Source organism: Microcaecilia unicolor, chromosome 4 (assembly GCF_901765095.1).
Source record: "Microcaecilia unicolor chromosome 4, aMicUni1.1, whole genome shotgun sequence".
NCBI classification, from domain to species: Eukaryota; Metazoa; Chordata; class Amphibia; order Gymnophiona; family Siphonopidae; genus Microcaecilia; species Microcaecilia unicolor.
In genome coordinates, this window is record NC_044034.1 from 33,426,129 (window position 1) to 33,445,822 (window position 19,694).

At 44.7% G+C, this 19,694-nt stretch overlaps 1 protein-coding gene across 2 annotated transcripts in view; it reads right to left on the reverse strand.

The window, feature by feature from the left end:
- Window positions 1-6,212, reverse strand: part of PRCP (prolylcarboxypeptidase) — a 57,173-nt gene extending 50,961 nt beyond the window's left edge. For both annotated transcript variants that reach the window (XR_003941863.1, XM_030200092.1), the window contains exon 1: window positions 6,012-6,212. Coding sequence is in view for 1 of the 2 variants with exons in the window: in XM_030200092.1 (XP_030055952.1) it covers window positions 6,012-6,185 (174 nt within the window). In the remaining variant the exon portion in view is untranslated. The remainder of the gene's footprint in view (window positions 1-6,011) is intronic.
- Between the last annotated feature and the right edge of the window lie 13,482 nt (window positions 6,213-19,694).

Genomic DNA, 19,694 nt, shown 5'->3' on the forward strand with positions numbered 1-19,694 from the left:
TCGCGTTAAAGATGTTAACGTGTCTATAACGTGGCTTAGTAAACAGGGCCCTATGTTTGTGGTTCCTATTTACATCTTGCTCAGCAGTTGACAGTGATAATTTGCAATCTTGAATATCTGACTGCTTTTTATTTAAAGACACCTGGTCTACTATGGTCTCTATTGCAACCTCACTATTGGGATGCCCCATCTTCCCCGTTTTGGTGATATCTTTGCAAGATACCTTGTTCCGAACCATGCGCTTTTGAGCGACTATCAGCTTTCCCCCAGTTTCTAGTTTAAAAGTTGCTCTCCTTTTAAATGCCGATGCCCGCAGACTGGTCACACTCTGGTTAAGGCGGAGCCCATTGTTCCGGAATAGGCTTCCCCTTCCCCAGAATGTTGCCCAGTTCCTAACAAATCTAAAACCCTCCTCCCTGCACCTCATCCACACATTGAGACTCCGGAGCTCCGCCTGTCTTTTTGGACACTGCACGTGGAACAGGGAGCAGTTCTGAAAATGCTCTCTAGTGGTTCTGGATTTGAGCTTTCTACCCAAGAGCCTAAATTTGGCTTCTAGAACCTCCCTACCACATTTTCCTATGTCATTGGTACCCACATGCACCAAGACAGGCAGCTCCTCCCCAGCACTATCTAAAATCCTATCTAGGTGACGCGTGAGGTCCGCCTCCTTCGCACCAGGTAGGCAAGTGACAGGCGATCCTCACATCCACCAGCCATCCAGCTATCTACATACCTAATAATCAAATCACCAACTACAAACAGCCATCCTAACCCTTTCCTCTTGGGCAGAAGCTCCTGGAGACACATCCTCAGTGCGAGAGTTTATTTTATCCCCTGGTGGGCTGGTCCTGGCTACAGGATTACTTCCAGCTTCACCAGAGTGATGGTCTCCTTTTATGAGACCTCCCTCTTCCAAGGCAGCACAAGGGTTGCCAGACTGGAGGTGGGACTTCTCTACAACGTCCCTGTAGGCCTTCTCTATGTACCTCTCTGTCTCCCTCAGCTCCTCCAAGTCTGCTTCTCTAGCCTCAAGAGAACGGACTCATTCTCTGAGAGCTAGGAGCTCTTTGCATCGAGCACACATATATAACCTCTCACCAACTGGGAAATATTCATACATGTGACACTCAATGCAAAAGACTAGATAGCACCCCTCTCGCTGCTGGACTGCATCTTAGTATATAGAGTTGTTTAATTAAAACTTCTTAAGGTACTAGGAATATTGGGGATATCAAATGAATATAAAGAGCCTTAAGATTATATGGTATAATGTGTAATTTATCTAGTGTTTGCTTCTCAGAAACGAATTAAATGTAATTAAAACTCTAATGAAAACTCTCCTTTTGTTGTCCTAATTAGAATAAATTGACTATAAATGGAAGAGCTCTGCTGGAGGGGGTAGGAATGAAGACTAGAAGGCACAGCAGGGCCTAGTTCAGAGTCTCTGTTAATGCTGTGGCAGAAAATTCCAAGTTTTAAAAACTAAGGGGAAAAGAGTATGGAGACTAGTTAATAACATTTGCTTTTTTAAATTCATTACTCTACAATGCCTCTTTGAAACCCAATCTTTAAGTTACCAAGCATAGAGCAAAATAATGTCACCCAGAGAAATGTCCTCTTCTCTCAGAACGTTTACAAGGCAGGAGCAATGCCCAATGCCTCCACTACCACCATGCCAAAAAATGGGAATGCCTGACCCTAGAAGTGAGCTGCAATACACTACTAGGGGCCACGTGTACCAAATTAAGCAATGTTCCCCCTGGACCTGAATCCTTTGCCCTTAACACACAAGACCTAGTAGTCTAGTGATGCCTAAGCTAGTGGACCCCCCTGGACCCGATTCTCCCTCAACACAAAAAAATTAATTCCTGATAATCTAGTGAACCCACCTTCCCAGACCTACCCCATACACATTCAAGTTACAAGGCAGGAGTGACGCCCGTTCACTTCTACCTCCAGTGCCACCATCATCAAAAACAGCCACACTTAAACTGCACTTAGGTGCTGTTATACAATGTTAGTGTCTGAATTAACATGACGAACATAAGCGTTGCCATACTGGGCCACACCAAAGGTCCATCAAGCCCAGCATCCTGTTTCCAACTGTGACCAATCCAGGTCACAAGTACTAGGCAAGATCCCTATGAGGGAGTCTATAGGAAGTTACCATTACCCCTTAACAGCACTCCCTCAGTCAGAGCCACCTTAAAAGGTGCACCATAGAGCAAGGAAGAGACAACTCAACAGGAGCAGAGCAAGGAGGGCATGGTCAAAGAAAGATCAAAGAACTCTAGCATACATCAGTCAGCAAGGTCCAGATGAGAAGCTTTCATCCCTGTAAACTGCTGCAGAAGCTCTACTCGGGTAGGTTCAGTTTATCCTGGACCCTGCTGAACCGTATTGTTGGAAGAGCTAACCCTGTGCCCAAATGTGCTGAAGACTGAGATACAGCACTTGACTCTGGGACTCTAGCTAAAAAGACTAGTACACGCCATGGCCTTGCCACGTGACAGAAAACATAAGTATATGGACTGGTTTTTGTCCTTACCTGTGAAGGCAACAGGTCACCCCCATCCCTCTGAATATAGGTTAATTGATTTTGTTGTTTCACCTTCTAACCTTTGTGTAGCTACGTTTTCAAGGCTCACAAGCCTATACATGGTCACACGTTATAATCCCAAAAAATAAAGCACTGGATTTTCTCAAGTTCCTTGATATAACGGCTTATGGACTTTTAGGACATTTTCCAAATTTTTTTAAAACCATGCTAAGTTAACTGCTTTTAACCACATTCTCTGGCAATGAATTCCAGAGCCGAATTACATTTTGAATGAAGAAATATTTTCTCTGAATGTATTTATTCCTTAGTAGCTTCATTAGGTGCCTCCTAATCCTTGTAATTTTGGAAAGAACAAAACAAGCGATTCACGCCTACCCATTCCACTCCAGTCAGTATTTTATAGACCTCTATATCTCCCTTCAGTTGTCTTCTTCAAACTGAACAGCCCTAGCCTCTTAGGCTTTCCTCATAGGGAAGTCATTGCATCCCCCTTTATCATTCTCATCACCCTTCTCTCTACGTTTTCTAATTCCGCTATATCATCTTTTTTTGAGATGCAGTGACCAGAATTACACACCCAGTATTAGAGGTGCAGTTGCACCATGTAGTGATACAAAGGCATTATAACATTCTCATGCTTGGTTTTCCATTCCTTAATATTCTCTTTGCTTTCTTAGCTGACACTATACACAAATTCAACAGCGCATAACTTCAAGAGGGGCATGACAAGTACACAGTTACATGGCTAACTACCGCATTTAGACACATTTACATCTGCCGTAGAACTAACACAAGTACTCACACCTAAAGTTACATACAGTGGGGGAAATAAGTATTTGATCCCTTGCTGATTTTGTAAGTTTGCCCACTGACAAAGACATGAGCAGCCCATAATTGAAGGGTAGGTTATTGGTAACAGTGAGAGATAGCACATCACAAATTAAATCCGGAAAATCACATTGTGGGAAGTATATGAATTTATTTGCATTCTGCAGAGGGAAATAAGTATTTGATCCCTCTGGCAAACAAGACCTAATACTTGGTGGCAAAACCCTTGTTGGCAAGCACAGCGGTCAGACGTCTTCTGTAGTTGATGATGAGGTTTGCACACATGTCAGGAGGAATTTTGGTCCACTCCTCTTTGCAGATCATCTCTAAATCATTAAGAGTTCTGGGCTGTCGCTTGGCAACTCGCAGCTTCAGCTCCCTCCATAAGTTTTCAATGGGATTAAGGTCTGGTGACTGGCTAGGCCACTCCATGACCCTAATGTGCTTCTTCCTGAGCCACTCCTTTGTTGCCTTGGCTGTATGTTTTGGGTCATTGTCGTGCTGGAAGACCCAGCCACGACCCATTTTTAAGGCCCTGGCAGAGGGAAGGAGGTTGTCACTCAGAATTGTACGGTACATGGCCCCATCCATTCTCCCATTGATGCGGTGAAGTAGTCCTGTGCCCTTAGCAGAGAAACACCCCCAAAACATAACATTTCCACCTCCATGCTTGACAGTGGGGACGGTGTTCTTTGGGTCATAGGCAGCATTTCTCTTCCTCCAAACACGGCGAGTTGAGTTCATGCCAAAGAGCTCAATTTTGTCTCATCTGACCACAGCACCTTCTCCCAATCACTCTCGGCATCATCCAGGTGTTCACTGGCAAACTTCAGACGGGCCGTCACATGTGCCTTCCGGAGCAGGGGGACCTTGCGGGCACTGCAGGATTGCAATCCGTTATGTCGTAATGTGTTACCAATGGTTTTCGTGGTGACAGTGGTCCCAGCTGCCTTGAGATCATTGACAAGTTCCCCCCTTGTAGTTGTAGGCTGATTTCTAACCTTCCTCATGATCAAGGATACCCCACGAGGTGAGATTTTGCGTGGAGCCCCAGATCTTTGTCGATTGACAGTCATTTTGTACTTCTTCCATTTTCTTACTATGGCACCAACAGTTGTCTCCTTCTCGCCCAGCGTCTTACTGATGGTTTGTAGCCCATTCCAGCCTTGTGCAGGTGTATGATCTTGTCCCTGACATCCTTAGACAGCTCCTTGCTCTTGGCCATTTTGTAGAGGTTAGAGTCTGACTGATTCACTGAGTCTGTGGACAGGTGTCTTTCATACAGGTGACCATTGCCGACAGCTGTCTGTCATGCAGGTAACGAGTTGATTTGGAGCATCTACCTGGTCTGTAGGGGCCAGATCTCTTACTGGTTGGTGGGGGATCAAATACTTATTTCCCTCTGCAGAATGCAAATAAATTCATATACTTTCCACAATGTGATTTTCCGGATTTAATTTGTGATGTGCTATCTCTCACTGTTACCAATAACCTACCCTTCAATTATGGGCTGCTCATGTCTTTGTCAGTGGGCAAACTTACAAAATCAGCAAGGGATCAAATACTTATTTCCCCCACTGTAGGTAACTCTAGACTTATGCTAGTATTCTATAATGGGAACCAAGTGTAATTATAGAGTTCATAGTTAGGCAACTGGTACAGAATTTCCCCCTAAGTATCAGTACACAGCTCTAACACAGGATTATTATAACAGCCCTGCTGTACTGAGCTTTAGCACAGAGATCCAATACACACCGAGCTTCCTTATTACATTAGACCCCACAGTGAGCACATGGGCTCCACAAGTTCAGCTCTTCACCACTTACTGGAAGCAAATATGCATAAGAAACAAAGATGCAGACTCCTCGAAGGAATTACTTGCCAGAATTCTTAGTTTAGCACTAAATAGCAATAAGCTTCTAAATTTAAAAAAAACTACAATCACCATCCAGGACCTGTTCATTGATATTTCTTTCTAATTTTAAAAGTATTCTGTACCTTATTTTACTGCACATCTTTGAATGTATTAAAAAAAAACGCAACCCTGCAGCAATTATGTGGGTGTCTACACTGTTTTAAGTTATCCCACATCCAGTTCCTGAACAGGATTTTAAATTAGGTATTTGGGGTGTTTTATTTTATTTTTTTTTTGTGTGGGGAGAGGTTCAGACTTTCGGGTTCCTCCTCTGGGTGATCATAACCTTTAGAAACAGCAATTGCAGATTAAATAAATAGGACTACTGATATTACAGTACAGTGGAACATGAACTAGAATATGTGCAAAAAGCCGCCCTCTTTCGATTTGGGTAGTTAAAACGAACTGATCTTTAGTCCCTGCAGCATAGTCAGGAGTTTTTGACAGGTCTATAGAAATTGAGAAAAGCGAGAATGGAATAGACGAATACAAGATATCCACAGTTTGATTTTTCCGAGAGATCACGTGAATGTCTGCAGACCATGATACATAGTCGTCCAACAACAAATGAACAAGTCACAAATAAACAGGGGGCACGAGGTTATGACACACAATGGATCTTTTCTTCCAAAGCTAGAGCGTTCGGGGTTGATGAAGCATCACTATTCTTAGATTAGACCTGCCGGAAGTAACAGCTCTTCTTACCTGCTGAGTGAAATAGTAAGTTTGATAGACAGGAGCGGGAGGGTCGCTTGGGCCGGCAGAAGGATAGCTCAGCCGGGAGACGTGGATGGAATTATAGGCACCAGCAAAAGAGACAAGTCCCCCCAGTGCGAGACAAACTACCGCGAGCAGCGCCATCCTAACACGTTTCCACATCTCTGCAACCCCACAGAAACGTCTGAAGATGGGGCAAACAAGAGACGAGGGCGGAACCAAGCCATAAGTACCACCTTTCCAGAGGCGGAGCAAGAAGACGCCCCGCCCATATAAGAAAGACACCGAAAGAGCTCCGCCTCTAAGGGGCGGAGCAAGGAGCGACGACAACAAAGGAGCACCGTCCGTCACCGTGCGTGAAGCAAGAAACGTCTCAGAAAGAGGGCGAATAGAAAGGGCCGGCATCAAGGTAGCAGTAGCGATAACCCCCCCCCCCCCCCCCCCCCCAAACCTGCTACTCGAACGGAAAGCTGAGAATACATAAACCATATACAAGGAGGAGGAGCGCCATTGCCGGGGCCTTGCAAGATTGTGACGTTACAAAGAAGGCGGGGAGACTGAAGGACTAGTGCCAGTACCGTCTACTCGGCCGCGGAAGCATAGCCGACTTATGCATTATGAAGCCATTTGTACCAGAGCTTTCCCTCTGCAACATTTTTCAGACTCCCGATCGCTTGAAGTCAGTTGAGGATACAAACGTCTGCTAGGATGCTGAGATAAACGACACTTGATTTGTGGATGTTTTTCACTTTTCATTTATCAGTAGGAATTTGAGAAAGCCATCTGGGTGGCAGGACGGAGAATGATGTAGTACTGTACGATATAGCATTTGAGAAAAGTGGATGCCATTGTTCTTGTACAAATTCCCCTTTTTATGTTTTATATGTTTCAATTATCTTGACTGGCGATGATCCCAGTGGTTGAACTGCAGACTCTAAGCTTTCAGCGTTTCTTGATGCAGTTTTCTGGTCACATGAGTCTAAAACATGTGAGCTATATACATGTGATTGCTAGATAAACTGTGACCGATGAGGAAGCAGGATAGTGAAATGAGCTATTTAGTTACCTGTAGTGAGGCCGAGTGTAGTAAATAAAATAAATGCACACCTTTCTTTTGCTACTATTTGTGGTATACTGCTGCTCCTCTCCTTTAGCTTCTTTCAAGATGTTTTCCTTCCTAGAACTTGTACTCTCCCTTCCTTATCTCTAGCTCTGACGAAGGACTCAGGTCCACACCTCAAAAGTTGTTGCATGCATTTCCATCTGCTGGTGAACTCTGATTTTGAAACAGCGATCAATGCTCGAAGAATTGCATGCACATAAGATGCACAGAAATTCTGCAAACAGCTTGGTAGGGAAAATGCCTAGCACATATGCAGAAGTCTCACGTTTTTTATTTGTCACATTTTCCCACCTATTTGCAGGCTCAATGTGGCTTACATGGTACCGTAAAGGCATTCGCCAGTCGGTTGATAACAAATATAAGGTTGAATTGTGGTCAAATGATGTGGGTGGGTGTCAGGCTCCGTGAAGGTCGAAGGGAATGAGGATTGTATGTTGTCCAGTACGATCATTGGTTGTGCTATGTTGCTAGGTGTGGGGATTTACATTGGATCTGTGGGGTAAGCCTTTTTGAAGAGGTTGGTTTTTAGTGATTTTCTGAAGTTTAGATGGTCATGGATTGTTTTTACAGCTTTTGGGAGTCCATTCCATAGGTGTGCGCTTACGTAGGAGAAGCTGCATGTGTAAGTTGTCTTGTATTTAAGTCCTTTGCAATTTGGGTAATGTAAGTTTAGGTATGATCGTGATGATCTGATTCTGTTTCTGGTTGGTAGATCTGTGAGGACTGTCATGTATCCTGGGACTATGCTGTAGATAATTTTGTGGACAAGGTGCAGATTTTGAAGATGATACGTTCTTTGATTGGGAGCCACTGCAGCTTTTTTCGGAGGGGTTTAGCACTTTTGAAGCGTGATTTACCAAATATCAGCCTGGTAGCTGTATTTTGGGCGGTCTGGAATTTTTTTGTGAGTTGTTCTTTACATTCCGCAGTAATCTGCATGGCTTAGGACCATTGATTGTATTAGGTTTCAAAAGATTTCCCTTGGGAAGAAAGGTTTTATTCGTTTGTTTCCACATTGAATAGAACATTTTCTTTACTACAGAGTTTACTTAGTTCTCAAGGGTAAGGTTGCGGTCAATTGTGACACCGAGTATTTTTAGACTGTCTGAGGTAGGGAGGGTGTGTTGTAGGGTGCTTATGGTTGTGGGTTTGTACTTGTTATGTTGAGATGATAGGATGAGGCAGTGTGTTTTTTCAGTGTTCAGTTACTACTACTACTTAGCACTTATATAGCGCTACAAAGCGTACGCAGCGCTGCACAAACATAGAGGAAAGACAGTCCCTGCTCAAAGAGCTTACAATCTAATAGACAAAAATAAAGCAAACGAATCAATTGTGTAGAGGAAAGAGGAGAGGAGGGTAGGTAGAAGTGAGAGGTTACAGGTGGTTAAGAGTCAAAAGCAATGTTAAAGAGGTGGGCTTTCAATCTAGATTTAAAGGTGGTCAAGGATGGGGCAAGACGTAGGGGCTCAGGAAGTTTATTCCAGTTGGAATGAATTTGCCCAAGAGTTCATGATGTTCAGGCCATCATTGATTTCACTGGTTATTTCTGTCAAGTCATGACTGAAGGGAATATAGATTGTGACGTCGTTTGCATAAATGAATGGGTTGAGGCCTCAGTTGGATAGGGACTTTGCCAGTGGGATCATCATCATGTTGAAGAGTATTGGTGATAGTGGTGATCTTTGAGGTACTTTACAGGTAGCTTTCCACGGTGATATGTTTGAGTTTGATTTTACTCAGTAGGTTCTGGTGGTTAGAAAACCCTTTATCAAGTTAAGTACGCTCCCATCAATCCCGAAATGGCCGAGTCTTAGTAATATATTGTGGTTTACCAAGTAGAACTGGAGAAGTATACTTTTACCTCTGGCTATTTCTTGCTAGAATTTGGCCAGGAGTGTGACTAGGACAGTTTTGATACTGTGGTGGGGGGGTGGAACCCTGATTGTGAGTCGTGTAGTATTGAGAACTTACTACTACTACTACTACTTATCATTTCTAAAGCGCTACTAGATGTACGCAGCGCTGTACACTTGAACATGAAGAGACAGAACTTGTCCATGTATTCCGTAAGCTGTTTGGTCACCAAGCTGTACATCAGTTTGAGTACTAGTGGTATAAACGCAACTGGGCAGTAATTAGTTAGGCCGTTTGTGTTTTTCTTGGCGTCTTTTGGTATTGGGGTGAGTAGGATGTTGCCATATTCCTCGGGGAAGAGACCTTGTTGTAGCATGAAGTTTAGGTGGGATGTGAGGTCTACTATGAAGCGGTCAGGGGCGGATTTGAGTAGGTGACTGGGACATATGTCCAGTTTGCAGTGGGTGTTGGCAAACCTATGAGTCGTTTTTGTGACTGATTCAGTGGTGAGGAGAGTGAATGTTGACCAGAAACGGTCAGCTGGGCATTTGGTCCAGGTCGTTAAAGAAGTTTTCGATGTCAGTGTTGTGCTGAGGAAGTCTGCTGCGTAATTTTATTATTTTTTCATTTAAGTAGTTAGCAAGTTTGTCTGCGGGTGGGATGTCTGTGTTGGTTGTGGTGATAGGGGTGGTGTCTAATAGCTTATTTACGAGTTGAAATAGTTTCTTTATATCTCTGTAATGCAGTCCTATGTTAGTTTTGTAATAGGACCTTTTGGTTTGTCTTATTGCATATTTGTATTTTCTGTGTCCTTGTTTCCATGCATTGAGTGTATGTTCATCTTTTGTTTTTTTTTCCATGCTCGTTTAAGTTTCCTGGATTGTGTTTTGAGTTTTTTTAATTCGTCATTGAACCATGGTACTGAGTTTTGTCTTCTTGATATTCTGGTCTTTAAGGGTGCTATTTCGTTTAGTACGGTTCTGCATCTGTCCTCCCAATGGTTGAGGTAGTATATGGAGTCCTTGCGTGTTTTCCATTCGTTGTCATATATCAGTTGCCAGAATACTTGTGGATCTATTTGCCCTCTCGTGGTGTAGGTTGTTTGTGCTGGTGTATGGTTTAGTCCCTTCTTCCGCCAGTCTAGGGATAGGTTTAGTTTGTATTGGTCGGTCCATTTGATGTCTGTTATTAATAGGTTATGGATCTGTGGATAGTTTTTGTGATAGGTCTAGTGTGTGTCCCTTGATGTGGGTAGCTTGCATGTGAGGCCATTTGAGATCCCAGGACTGTAGGAAGTCTTTGCATTCACATGCGTTGGTGGAGTTGGGGTCTTCAAGGTGAAGGTTTATGTCTCCTAGTATTAATGTATTGGAGCCATTTATACAAGTGTTTGAGATGAAGTCCATGAAAGTAGGCTGGCTTTCGTTCCAGTTTTTCCAGGCGGTCTGTAAAATAGTACGTTGAGATGATCAGGGGTTTGTTATGGATTCTGAATGATGCAATTTCTACTTGGGGTGTTATGGATTCGGCGATGGTTTCAGTGGTGAATTGAGTTCGCTAGATTATTGCTATGCCTCCTCCTCTTTTCCGTTCTGGTCCAGTGAGTGATTTTGTAGCCTGGAGGGCATAGTTCAAGGATTATGGGATCCTTTGGATCGTGAATCCATGTTTCGTTGATGAAGATGAGATTGAGGTTTTCTGAGATGATCCAGTCTGATATAGTTGTTGTTTTGTTAACTACGGACCTAGCATTAATGTAGCCCACTTGGATATTTTGGTATGGGGCTGCTAGGTTTGGTGATGTGTGGATTTTTAGTAGTTGTCGTTCATTGGGTGGTGTGTGTTTGTTGTGATCTTTCCTTCCGTTTTGTTGGTATTGTCCGTATTTAGATAAGACTTCCTTTAGTTTGATTGGTGTCAGTTTGGTGGAGTGTTTGATCATTAGTAGGATGGGTATGATATTATTTTCTGTAAGTGGGATGGATAATGTTAGGTAGATCTGCGAGAAGGAGTAGATTGTTAGGAGTATTTTGATTGTGTTCATTTTGGTGTCAGTTTGGGATGGTAGGTTACTCACAATTAGATGCTCGGGGGTGATGTCCTGGGCGCAGAGTTCTGTTGCTTCGGACGCTGTTCAATGGTTGGAGGCAAGGAGGTTTCGTTAACAAGGGCGTTGTGCTGTTGGTTGGGGTAGAATTGTAGGCTGGTTGTCTGGCAGGTGGCGGTCCTGGCAGCTGTTGGATTGTACGCTGGGTTACTTGAAGTGTATGTGTTGATTCAGTGGCAAAAGGAGGAGTCAAGGTGTTTAGCAAGAGTCACGTCGTTTAGCAGATCGGGTCGTCGCTACTCCTGGGTGCTGGAGACGGTGTAAAAGCCAGATCTGCAGGATCTTCTGGGTCGGGTACAACCTTAGGACTGGAATGCGTTTTTGTATTGACGGCTGCTGCTTGCAGTACAATGCAGCGGTCGTCAGTCATAACCCAACGCTGCGATTCTCTATTCCCTCTTTCTGTGGCGAGTCTATGAGGGGGTTAACCAAGGAGGTGTAATAGATTGGAGTGAAAGCGAGCCTATCTAGTCCATTGTAGGTAATTGAGACATTGGGTTAGTCTCTGTTTCCACTCCCTTGCGCTGCCGTCATTCCATTCATTCAAAACACAGCAAGCAAACCTGTGAGCTCCTGCGTCCACATTGTCGTTCTCTATTGTCAGGTGGGGCCGGTGAGGAGCAGCTCCAGGTGGACCCCTGCGTTCTTCGCTCCGGGGTGGCAACAGGCCGCTCGTCGGCCCCTCTGCCCGGACCTGAGCGGCTCTCTCAGGCATCCTGACTTACAGGGCTGGCGGCAAGCAGACCCGCACACCTCCACTCCTAGCAGCAACGGTCGCTCGCCGATCACGGAGCGCCCTCCCGTGCGGCTTGGCCTAGCTCACCCTGGCGTCCCCCGTCTGCCAGGGCGTCTGGTCTCTCGTTTGGCTGGTGGAGGTCGAGCCGGCGCCCGGCCAGCACCGGTGGATCCATGTGGGCTCCTAGACTCACGGCCAGAAGCCGTCCGCTGTTCTACCGGGACTCGCCCTCAGCTCCGCAGCCTCGCCAGGTGGGTACTACTCGTCCAAGTTGGGGGTCGGTCACAACTCTGTCCTCGAGCCTGGAGCTCGTGCAGACCCAACCTATACGGACGCCATCTTTGCTTAAATACATCAATGTATTTTCTGCACGTGCCTAAGGACCCGACCTATACGGACGCCATCTTTGCTTAAATACATCAATGTATGTTCTGCAAATGCCTAAGGAAAAAAAAGGCAACAACCATGACGTAGGCAAGCATCCAATGGCATATGGCATTTCCTTTTTTTTTTCTTTTCTGTTCCACAACTTTTAACATTACTGTCACACAGTGCATAGCTAGGTGGGTGGCCAGGGAAGTGACAGCTCCCCCAGACTTCTGACAGCACTTGTGCCTATTTTTTACATAGTCCCGCAAGTCCATCATGCTTGAGCAGTCTGCTCTCCGCCTCCCCCATCACAACCTGGCTACTCTTCTGCTATTATGTGCGGGACACATATGCAGATACTGTTGAAAAATGCAAGCAAACTGCACTGAGAAGTTGCCCTCATGCGATGACTGCTCCAGACGTGCCAGTAATTTTTGAATATTAAAGGTAGACACTCCTTTCTGTGCATTACATGGAATGTTCATTTTTACTAATCAGGTTGTTGTAATACATTTTAATAGGATTATTGGTAGCTGCTATCATGAACGCTAAAAGTGACACAGAACGCTGTGCATTAGACGCTGAATAATGTACATGCTAGACTCGCTACAACCAGTCTAAATCAAATGTTACAAGCATGGTAAGCTTTGAGCATTAAGGCCTCGCTTTCTCCTTTTCCTTTCTGACCACCACTCATGGACTGTCTCTCACCTTCCACAACGAGCCTGATGAAACAGCTGGCCTTAAGAAATGTGCCCTAAACTTCCAGCACAGTTTCCTAATTACTCTTCAGTGCGATAGCTAATTTATTTTATTTATTTGGATTTTGCTCACACCTTTTTCAGTAGTAGCTCAAGGTGAGTTACATCCAGGTACACTGGATATTTCTCTGTCCCAGGAGGGCTCACAATCTAAATTTGTACCTGAGGCAATGGAGGGTTAAATGACCTGCCCAAGATCGCAAGGAGCAGCAGTGGGATTTGACCTAGCCACCTCTGGATTTCAAGACTGGTGCTCTAACCACTAGGCCACTCCTGGGCATTCAAATACCACAGCACTTAAAAAAAAAAAAAAGGCAGTTTTCTGTACCAGGCAGAAATCTTTTTTTGCTTCTCCTGTCCTGTCAATAGTATGAGCTAATCCCTATTCAGTACTGAATAGCAGGACTGTACTCGGCTGTAGCTACACCCTGTGCGACTCATCTACTGGTACCCCCATCCCCACCCTGCCCATTTTACCTGTGCCGGTGAGAGGAGACTGGACTGGTTGCAAGATTGCACCCCTTCCATATTTGAGCCCTCTATAGCTGCACCACTTGCATAGCCAGCTCCAGTACTGGACTGAATACTGAATGGGGACTGGCTCATTTTCTGCCAGTGAATTCAAGGACAGGAGAGGAAAAAGAAAGCAAAACGTCCTTCCTTTACAAAGGTTCTCGGGTCCAAGGCACCTCTGGCCTGAGCATCCGGCACAAGGAGGCCCTGAAAGCCCCATAAACTGCAGCAGTACCTATTGATCAATAACGCTTACCTGTCCTAGTAATGCATTTGTTCCTCTGCCACCATCTTGGAAAATGACCAGTCTCTAATATTTCTTTCTGGCAAAACTTAAAAAAACAGACAGTCTACATTCAACTCAACAACTGGCTAAATAAAAGTCACTGGCTAGACCCATGTCAGTCTGGTTTCAGACCTGGGTACGGAACAGAAACAGTTCTTCTGTCCCTTATTGATGATCTGCCTCGATATTAGCGCTGCTGGATTTCTCAGCAGCCTGCGGCACTGTGGCAGAAAGAGGAATCAGTGGCACAGTATTTACATGGTTCAAATCCTATTTGTCAGACAGACAACAATCAGTTCTGTTCAGCAACAACACATCATTGTCTTGGGCACTTAACTTTGGCATGCCACAGGGACCCTACACTGTCTCCCGTTTTATTTAGTTTTTACCTTAAGGCTCCGGCTGAGCTGCTTCGGTTGGTGAACACAAAATTCTATATCTATGCTGATGATATGCAACTACTCATACCCATTGAACCAAATCTACCACAGCTTTTTAGCAAACTGAGGAATGGGCAAAAAAACAACAAACGCTGCCTGAACCCGAGCAAACCAGAGATTCTTTGGGTACCTAACACAAGCGGACAAATACCTGACTTCAAAATACTTTTCAGAAAGTATGAAATCCCCCTAAAATTACAGGTCAGGAATCTTGGGATACTGGTAGACTCATCACTCACTCTGATCCCACATATTCAAACAACCTTTAAAGCTGTCTATCATCTGCAGCAGCTATGAACTCTCTCTCTCTCCATATACTGAAAAGATAAGTCTGACACAGTAGTCCATGCTATGATAACATCACGACTAGACTACTGTAATGCCCTATACACTGGTCAAACCAAAAGGTTTGCATTAGCTCCAACTAATTCTGAATGCTGCAGCACAACTGATGGCTGCAAGCAGCATGACCACATCACACCCTTCCTACAAAACACTCCCTGTGCTCTTCATATCTCGATGCAATTGACTGTAATACATTATCTCAAAAGAGCAATTATGACAATAAACCCATTTCCCCTGGGCTGAATAACAAGCTTTTCTTCTTGGTTCTCTACTGTCCCCCTCCCTGCTCCTGCCCTCTTTCACTCCCAAGCCCATCCTGTCCCTTATTTACCTTGCTTCCTTTTCCCTGTATTCTCAATCCCTCTCCCTCCCCCCCCCCCCCCCCCCCACTAACATTCACTCCCGCTCCTATGGTTAGGAGCGGTCACTAAACATAACCTTGCTCCAACATCACAAAACATGCTCACAGAGCCCCAACAACCCAACCCCCGTTAAACTAACCCTTAAACAACATCCTATAAGTCCACAGCCTTCTACCAGAAGAGAAGAAAGAAAAAAAACTGTTCAAAAAGACACTCATCTTGCCCTGTCTGGCCGAAGCTCTAGGATCCATGTCTCAAGCAATAGCCCTCCTCCTCTCTCCAAGAGGCAACCATAACACCAGGATAGGGTATCAGTGGTTCCCTGAAGAGAACATTTTTAAAAATTGCTTTCAGTGCCATTGAATGTACATCCATCTTCCAACAAGAGAAATCCAACCTGTAAACTTCATAGAAAGTTGAATGTATGGGCCCAATCGAGGCCTCCATTAAACTGACAATTAGGGCCAAAGTCTCAACCAAGCAAAACAAGCCCCCGAGCCAGAGGCTATCCAAGGTAAGCATTCAGATACATTCAGATAGAAGCTCCAAAGCCGCATCCCTTGGGGGCATCAAGTGCCCATAGCCTGCCCATTATGATTATCCAAGCTAGTAAGAAATTTTTGAGCTTCCGAACAGATTCCAATAAGTTTTGTTCCCATAGCCTTGTTCAGGCACGCTGGTTAGATCACAGAGAGAATTTAACCACCGGAACAGATTGGGGTAAATGCTCTGTGCTGCCCTGCTACTTTTGCTGAATAATCCTGAAAACACAGCATCTTTCTCCCTTCATAAGTTAGTGTTTGCCCCGCTCTCAGGGCCTGCAGAATCTAATTCCTATGAGCATAACTGAGGGCATATAATACGAGGCCAGTCCACGATGTTTGTTTACTGACCCAGTCTATGCGCATGCCCAAAGACCCCATGTGAGCTCCAAGCTGAAGCAATTGTTGCAGCCAAAGCTCCAAAAAGCCCACTAGCTCTCTTTTATAGTCTCAAGAACACCAACGAGTCTAAAATTGCTTTTTCTCGAGGTCTTCAATCTTATCCTCTATCAGCTCCAATCTGCATTGCATTTGCTCCCGCGCAGTTTCCATGACCAGTAAGTATTCAGTCCCTCAGTTCTCCTGTTTTATGCTGGTAAGTTGCAAATTCTCAGCTCAAATGGGCCAGCATCTCATCCACTGTTTCTAATTTTTGCTTGATGGGCTGTAAATGCCTGTCGAAGGCCCACTCTACCGCCCATACCAAGCTCACTGAAGGCCCCAGAGGACTCTGTGGAGCCGCTATCTTGGGTTCAGCTAGTTTCTCACGAACTTGCAAGTTTAAAGGGCCCGTGCTGTGGAGGCGGGGGGGGGGGGGGGGCAGATGGAAGGAAAGATGCCAGACACTTTGGAGAAAAGGGGTGGGAAAATTGCACTTGAATGGAAGGGGTGGGAACGGGGATGGGAATGCTGCACTTGAATGGGAGGGGTGGGATAACTGCATTTGGATGGAAGGGGAGGAGGGAAATGCTGCACTTGGATAAAAGGGTAGGAAATGAAAGAAATGTACATAAAGAGAAGGGAGGGGAAAATGCTGCACCTGGATGGAAGAAAAAGGAGAGTTAGGGGAGGATAAAGGATACCAAGATGATGGTTGGAGGGGAAGAGAAGAGGAGATGCCAAAATAGTTGGGGGGGGAGAGAGAAGATGCCGTGGGGTTGGGGGAGAAGAGATACCAGGATCTGCACGGAAAGAGATGTTGGTCCTGCAAAATAAGGTGAGGAGCACTTGTTAGTCATCTGGGGGGAGGGAGAGATGCCAGCACAACGATACAGACGTTCAAATATTTGAAAGGTATTAATCCGCAAACAAATCTTTTCCAGAGATGGGAAGGGGGTAGAACAAGAGGACATGAAATGAGATTGAAGGGGGGCAGACTCAGGAAAGATGTCAGGAAGTATTTTCTCACAGAGAGGGTGGTGGATGCTTGGAATGCCCTCCCGCGGGAGGTGGTGGTGATGAAAACGGTAACTGAATTCAAACATGCGTGGGATAAGCATAAAGGAATCCTGTGCAGAAGGAATGGATCCTCAGAAGATTAGCCAAAATTGGGTGGCAGAGCCGGTGGTGGGAGGCAGGGCTAGTGCTGGGCAGACTTCTACAGTCTTGTGCCCTGAAAATGGCAGATACAAATCAAGGTCAGGCATACACAAAAAGTAGCACATATGAGTTTATCTTGTTGGGCAGAGTGGATGGACCGTGCCGGTCTTTTTCTGCCGTCATCTACTATGTTACTATGTAATGGGGGGAGGGGGGTGCATAGGGGCACACGTGTTATTTGGATAGGGCAAGAATAGGGACACAGAGATGGGAGATGCTCAACATAATGGGAAGATAGGGGCAAGGAAATGGGTGATGCTGAGTAGGATATAGATGCAGTGAGAAGATGATGGTGGATATAGAAAAGAAGTGGACAAGGAGACTCTGGCAAGATAGTTAAGAGAAGACAGAGGAAAGCAAAAACCAAAGACTAGGACCAACACCATTAGAAAAATAACGACCAGATGACAAAGGTAGGAAGAATTTTATTTTCTTTTTATTGATTAGAATATGCCAGTTTTTGTAATGTGCTTCAGCCAGAACTGGTTTTCAGACACAGCAGGGGCTCGTGAGAAAAACCTCACTCAGCCTTCAAACTCTAGCATAAAGATGGTAAATCTCCAGCTTTCAAATGGGTCACCCTTGCCAGCTTATTTTCGAAAGAGAAGAGCGCCCATCTTTCGACACAAATCGGGAGACGGGTGCTCTTCTCTCTGGGACGCCTAAATCAGCATAATCAAAAGCCGATTTTGGGCGCACTCAACTGCTTTCCGTCGCAGAGACGGCGAAAGTTCCAAGCGGCGTGTCGGAAGAGTAGCGAAAGCAGGACAGGGGTGTGCCTAAGAGATGGGCGTCCACAGCCGATAATGGAAAAAAAGAAGGGCAGCCCAGACGAGCATTTAGTCCACACACACTTGGTCCATTTTTTTTTTATATTTGTACCTTGCGCTTTCCCACTCATGGCAGGCTCAATGCGGCTTACATGGGGCAATGGAGGGTTAAGTGACTTGCCCAGAGTCACAAGGAGCTGCCTGTGCCCGAAGTGGGAATCAAACTCAGTTCCTCAGTTCCCCAGGACCAAAGTCCACCACCCTAACCACTAGGCCACTCCTCCACTCCAAACATGACTAAGCCTCAAAAAAGTGCCCGAACTGACCAGATGACCACTGGAGGGAATCGGGGATGACCTCCCCTGACTTCCCCAGTGGTCACTAACCCCCTCCCAACTTAAAAACAAACACTTCAAAAACTTTTTTTCCAGCCTCAAATGTCATACCCAGCTCCATGACAGCAGTGAAGCCTGTGAAACTGGGATTACCTTAATCAGTGGGAATTGGATTAGAGACTCAAGTGTTTGTATTGTTAAATAATTTCTGGTTTTAAAAGAGAAAAAAATGAAATCAGTTGTATTATTTCCACTAATATTAGACAATAAGTATGTTTCCAACTAAATAAATTGACTATACACCATTTTGGGTTTGAAGAAGCCAACCAGACGATCAATGTGGAATAATGAGTCATAATAAATAACTGGGGGATAATCAGGTTAAAACCACATTTTCTTTGTTTACTGTTGTTTAATTGATCTCCTTGTCTTGTTTCATTCTCCCTATTTTGTGGTCTAAGGAAGAGTTTATAATTACCTGATTGAAATAATTCTTGCATTATTTTGTCTGTATTTCTGTCAAGTTATTTTAGTGCTTGTAAAATTAAATTATTATAAATAAAATTAAAAAAAAAAGAAGCAAATACATAGCAAACATTTTTTTTAGATACATTAAAAGCAGGAAGCCAGCTAAATACTTGGTTGGACCGCTGGACGAAAATGGTGTGTTAGGGGCAATCAGGGAAGACAAAGTCGTAGCGGAAAAATTAACTGAATCTTTGCTTCGGTCTTCACTGAGGAGGATTTGGAAGGGCCACCGGTGCCGGAGGGGGTATTTGAAGCAGGCAAGTCGGAGAAACTAAACAAATTCTCTGTAAACGTGGAGGATGTAATGGGTCAGTTCTGCAAAGTGAAGAGTAGTAAATCACCAGGACCAGATGGTATTCATCCCAGAGTATTAACAGAACTTAACCCTCCATTGCCCCAGGTACAAATAAGTGCCTGTATACAATATGTAAGCCGCATTGAGCCTGCCATGAGTGGGAAAGCACAGGGTACAAATGTAACAAAAAAAAAAAAAATTGGTGAACATTTTTCTTTACTCAGCGTGTAGTTGGACGCTGGTACTCGTTGCCGGAGAATGTAAGCAGCTGGCCTTACAGAATTTAAGGGGGGTTGGACAGATTCCTGAAGGAAAAGTCCATTCAACATTATTAATTTTTTTTTTTTTTTGGGGGGGGGGGGGGTTGCTGGGTTCTTGAAGCCTGGATTGGCCGCTGTCGGAGACAAGATGATGGGCTTGATGGACCCTTCATCTTTTCCCAGTATGACGGTGCTTAAGTGCTAATAATTAGAGAGCATAGAGGCAGGGCTGGAAATTGGTTTATTTGGCCCTTCTAACCAAAATGATGTTACACTGCCCCTGCTGGAACCTGTGAAGCACTAAAGAAACATAGATGAAAAGTGCGAGCAAAATTAGCAGACGATGAAGCAGCACACTATCTTCAACCCACCCCTGAATCATTTAGTACTGTTTCATTTTCTATGTAAAGCCAGATTGAATAAACTGGTTAACTACACATCCT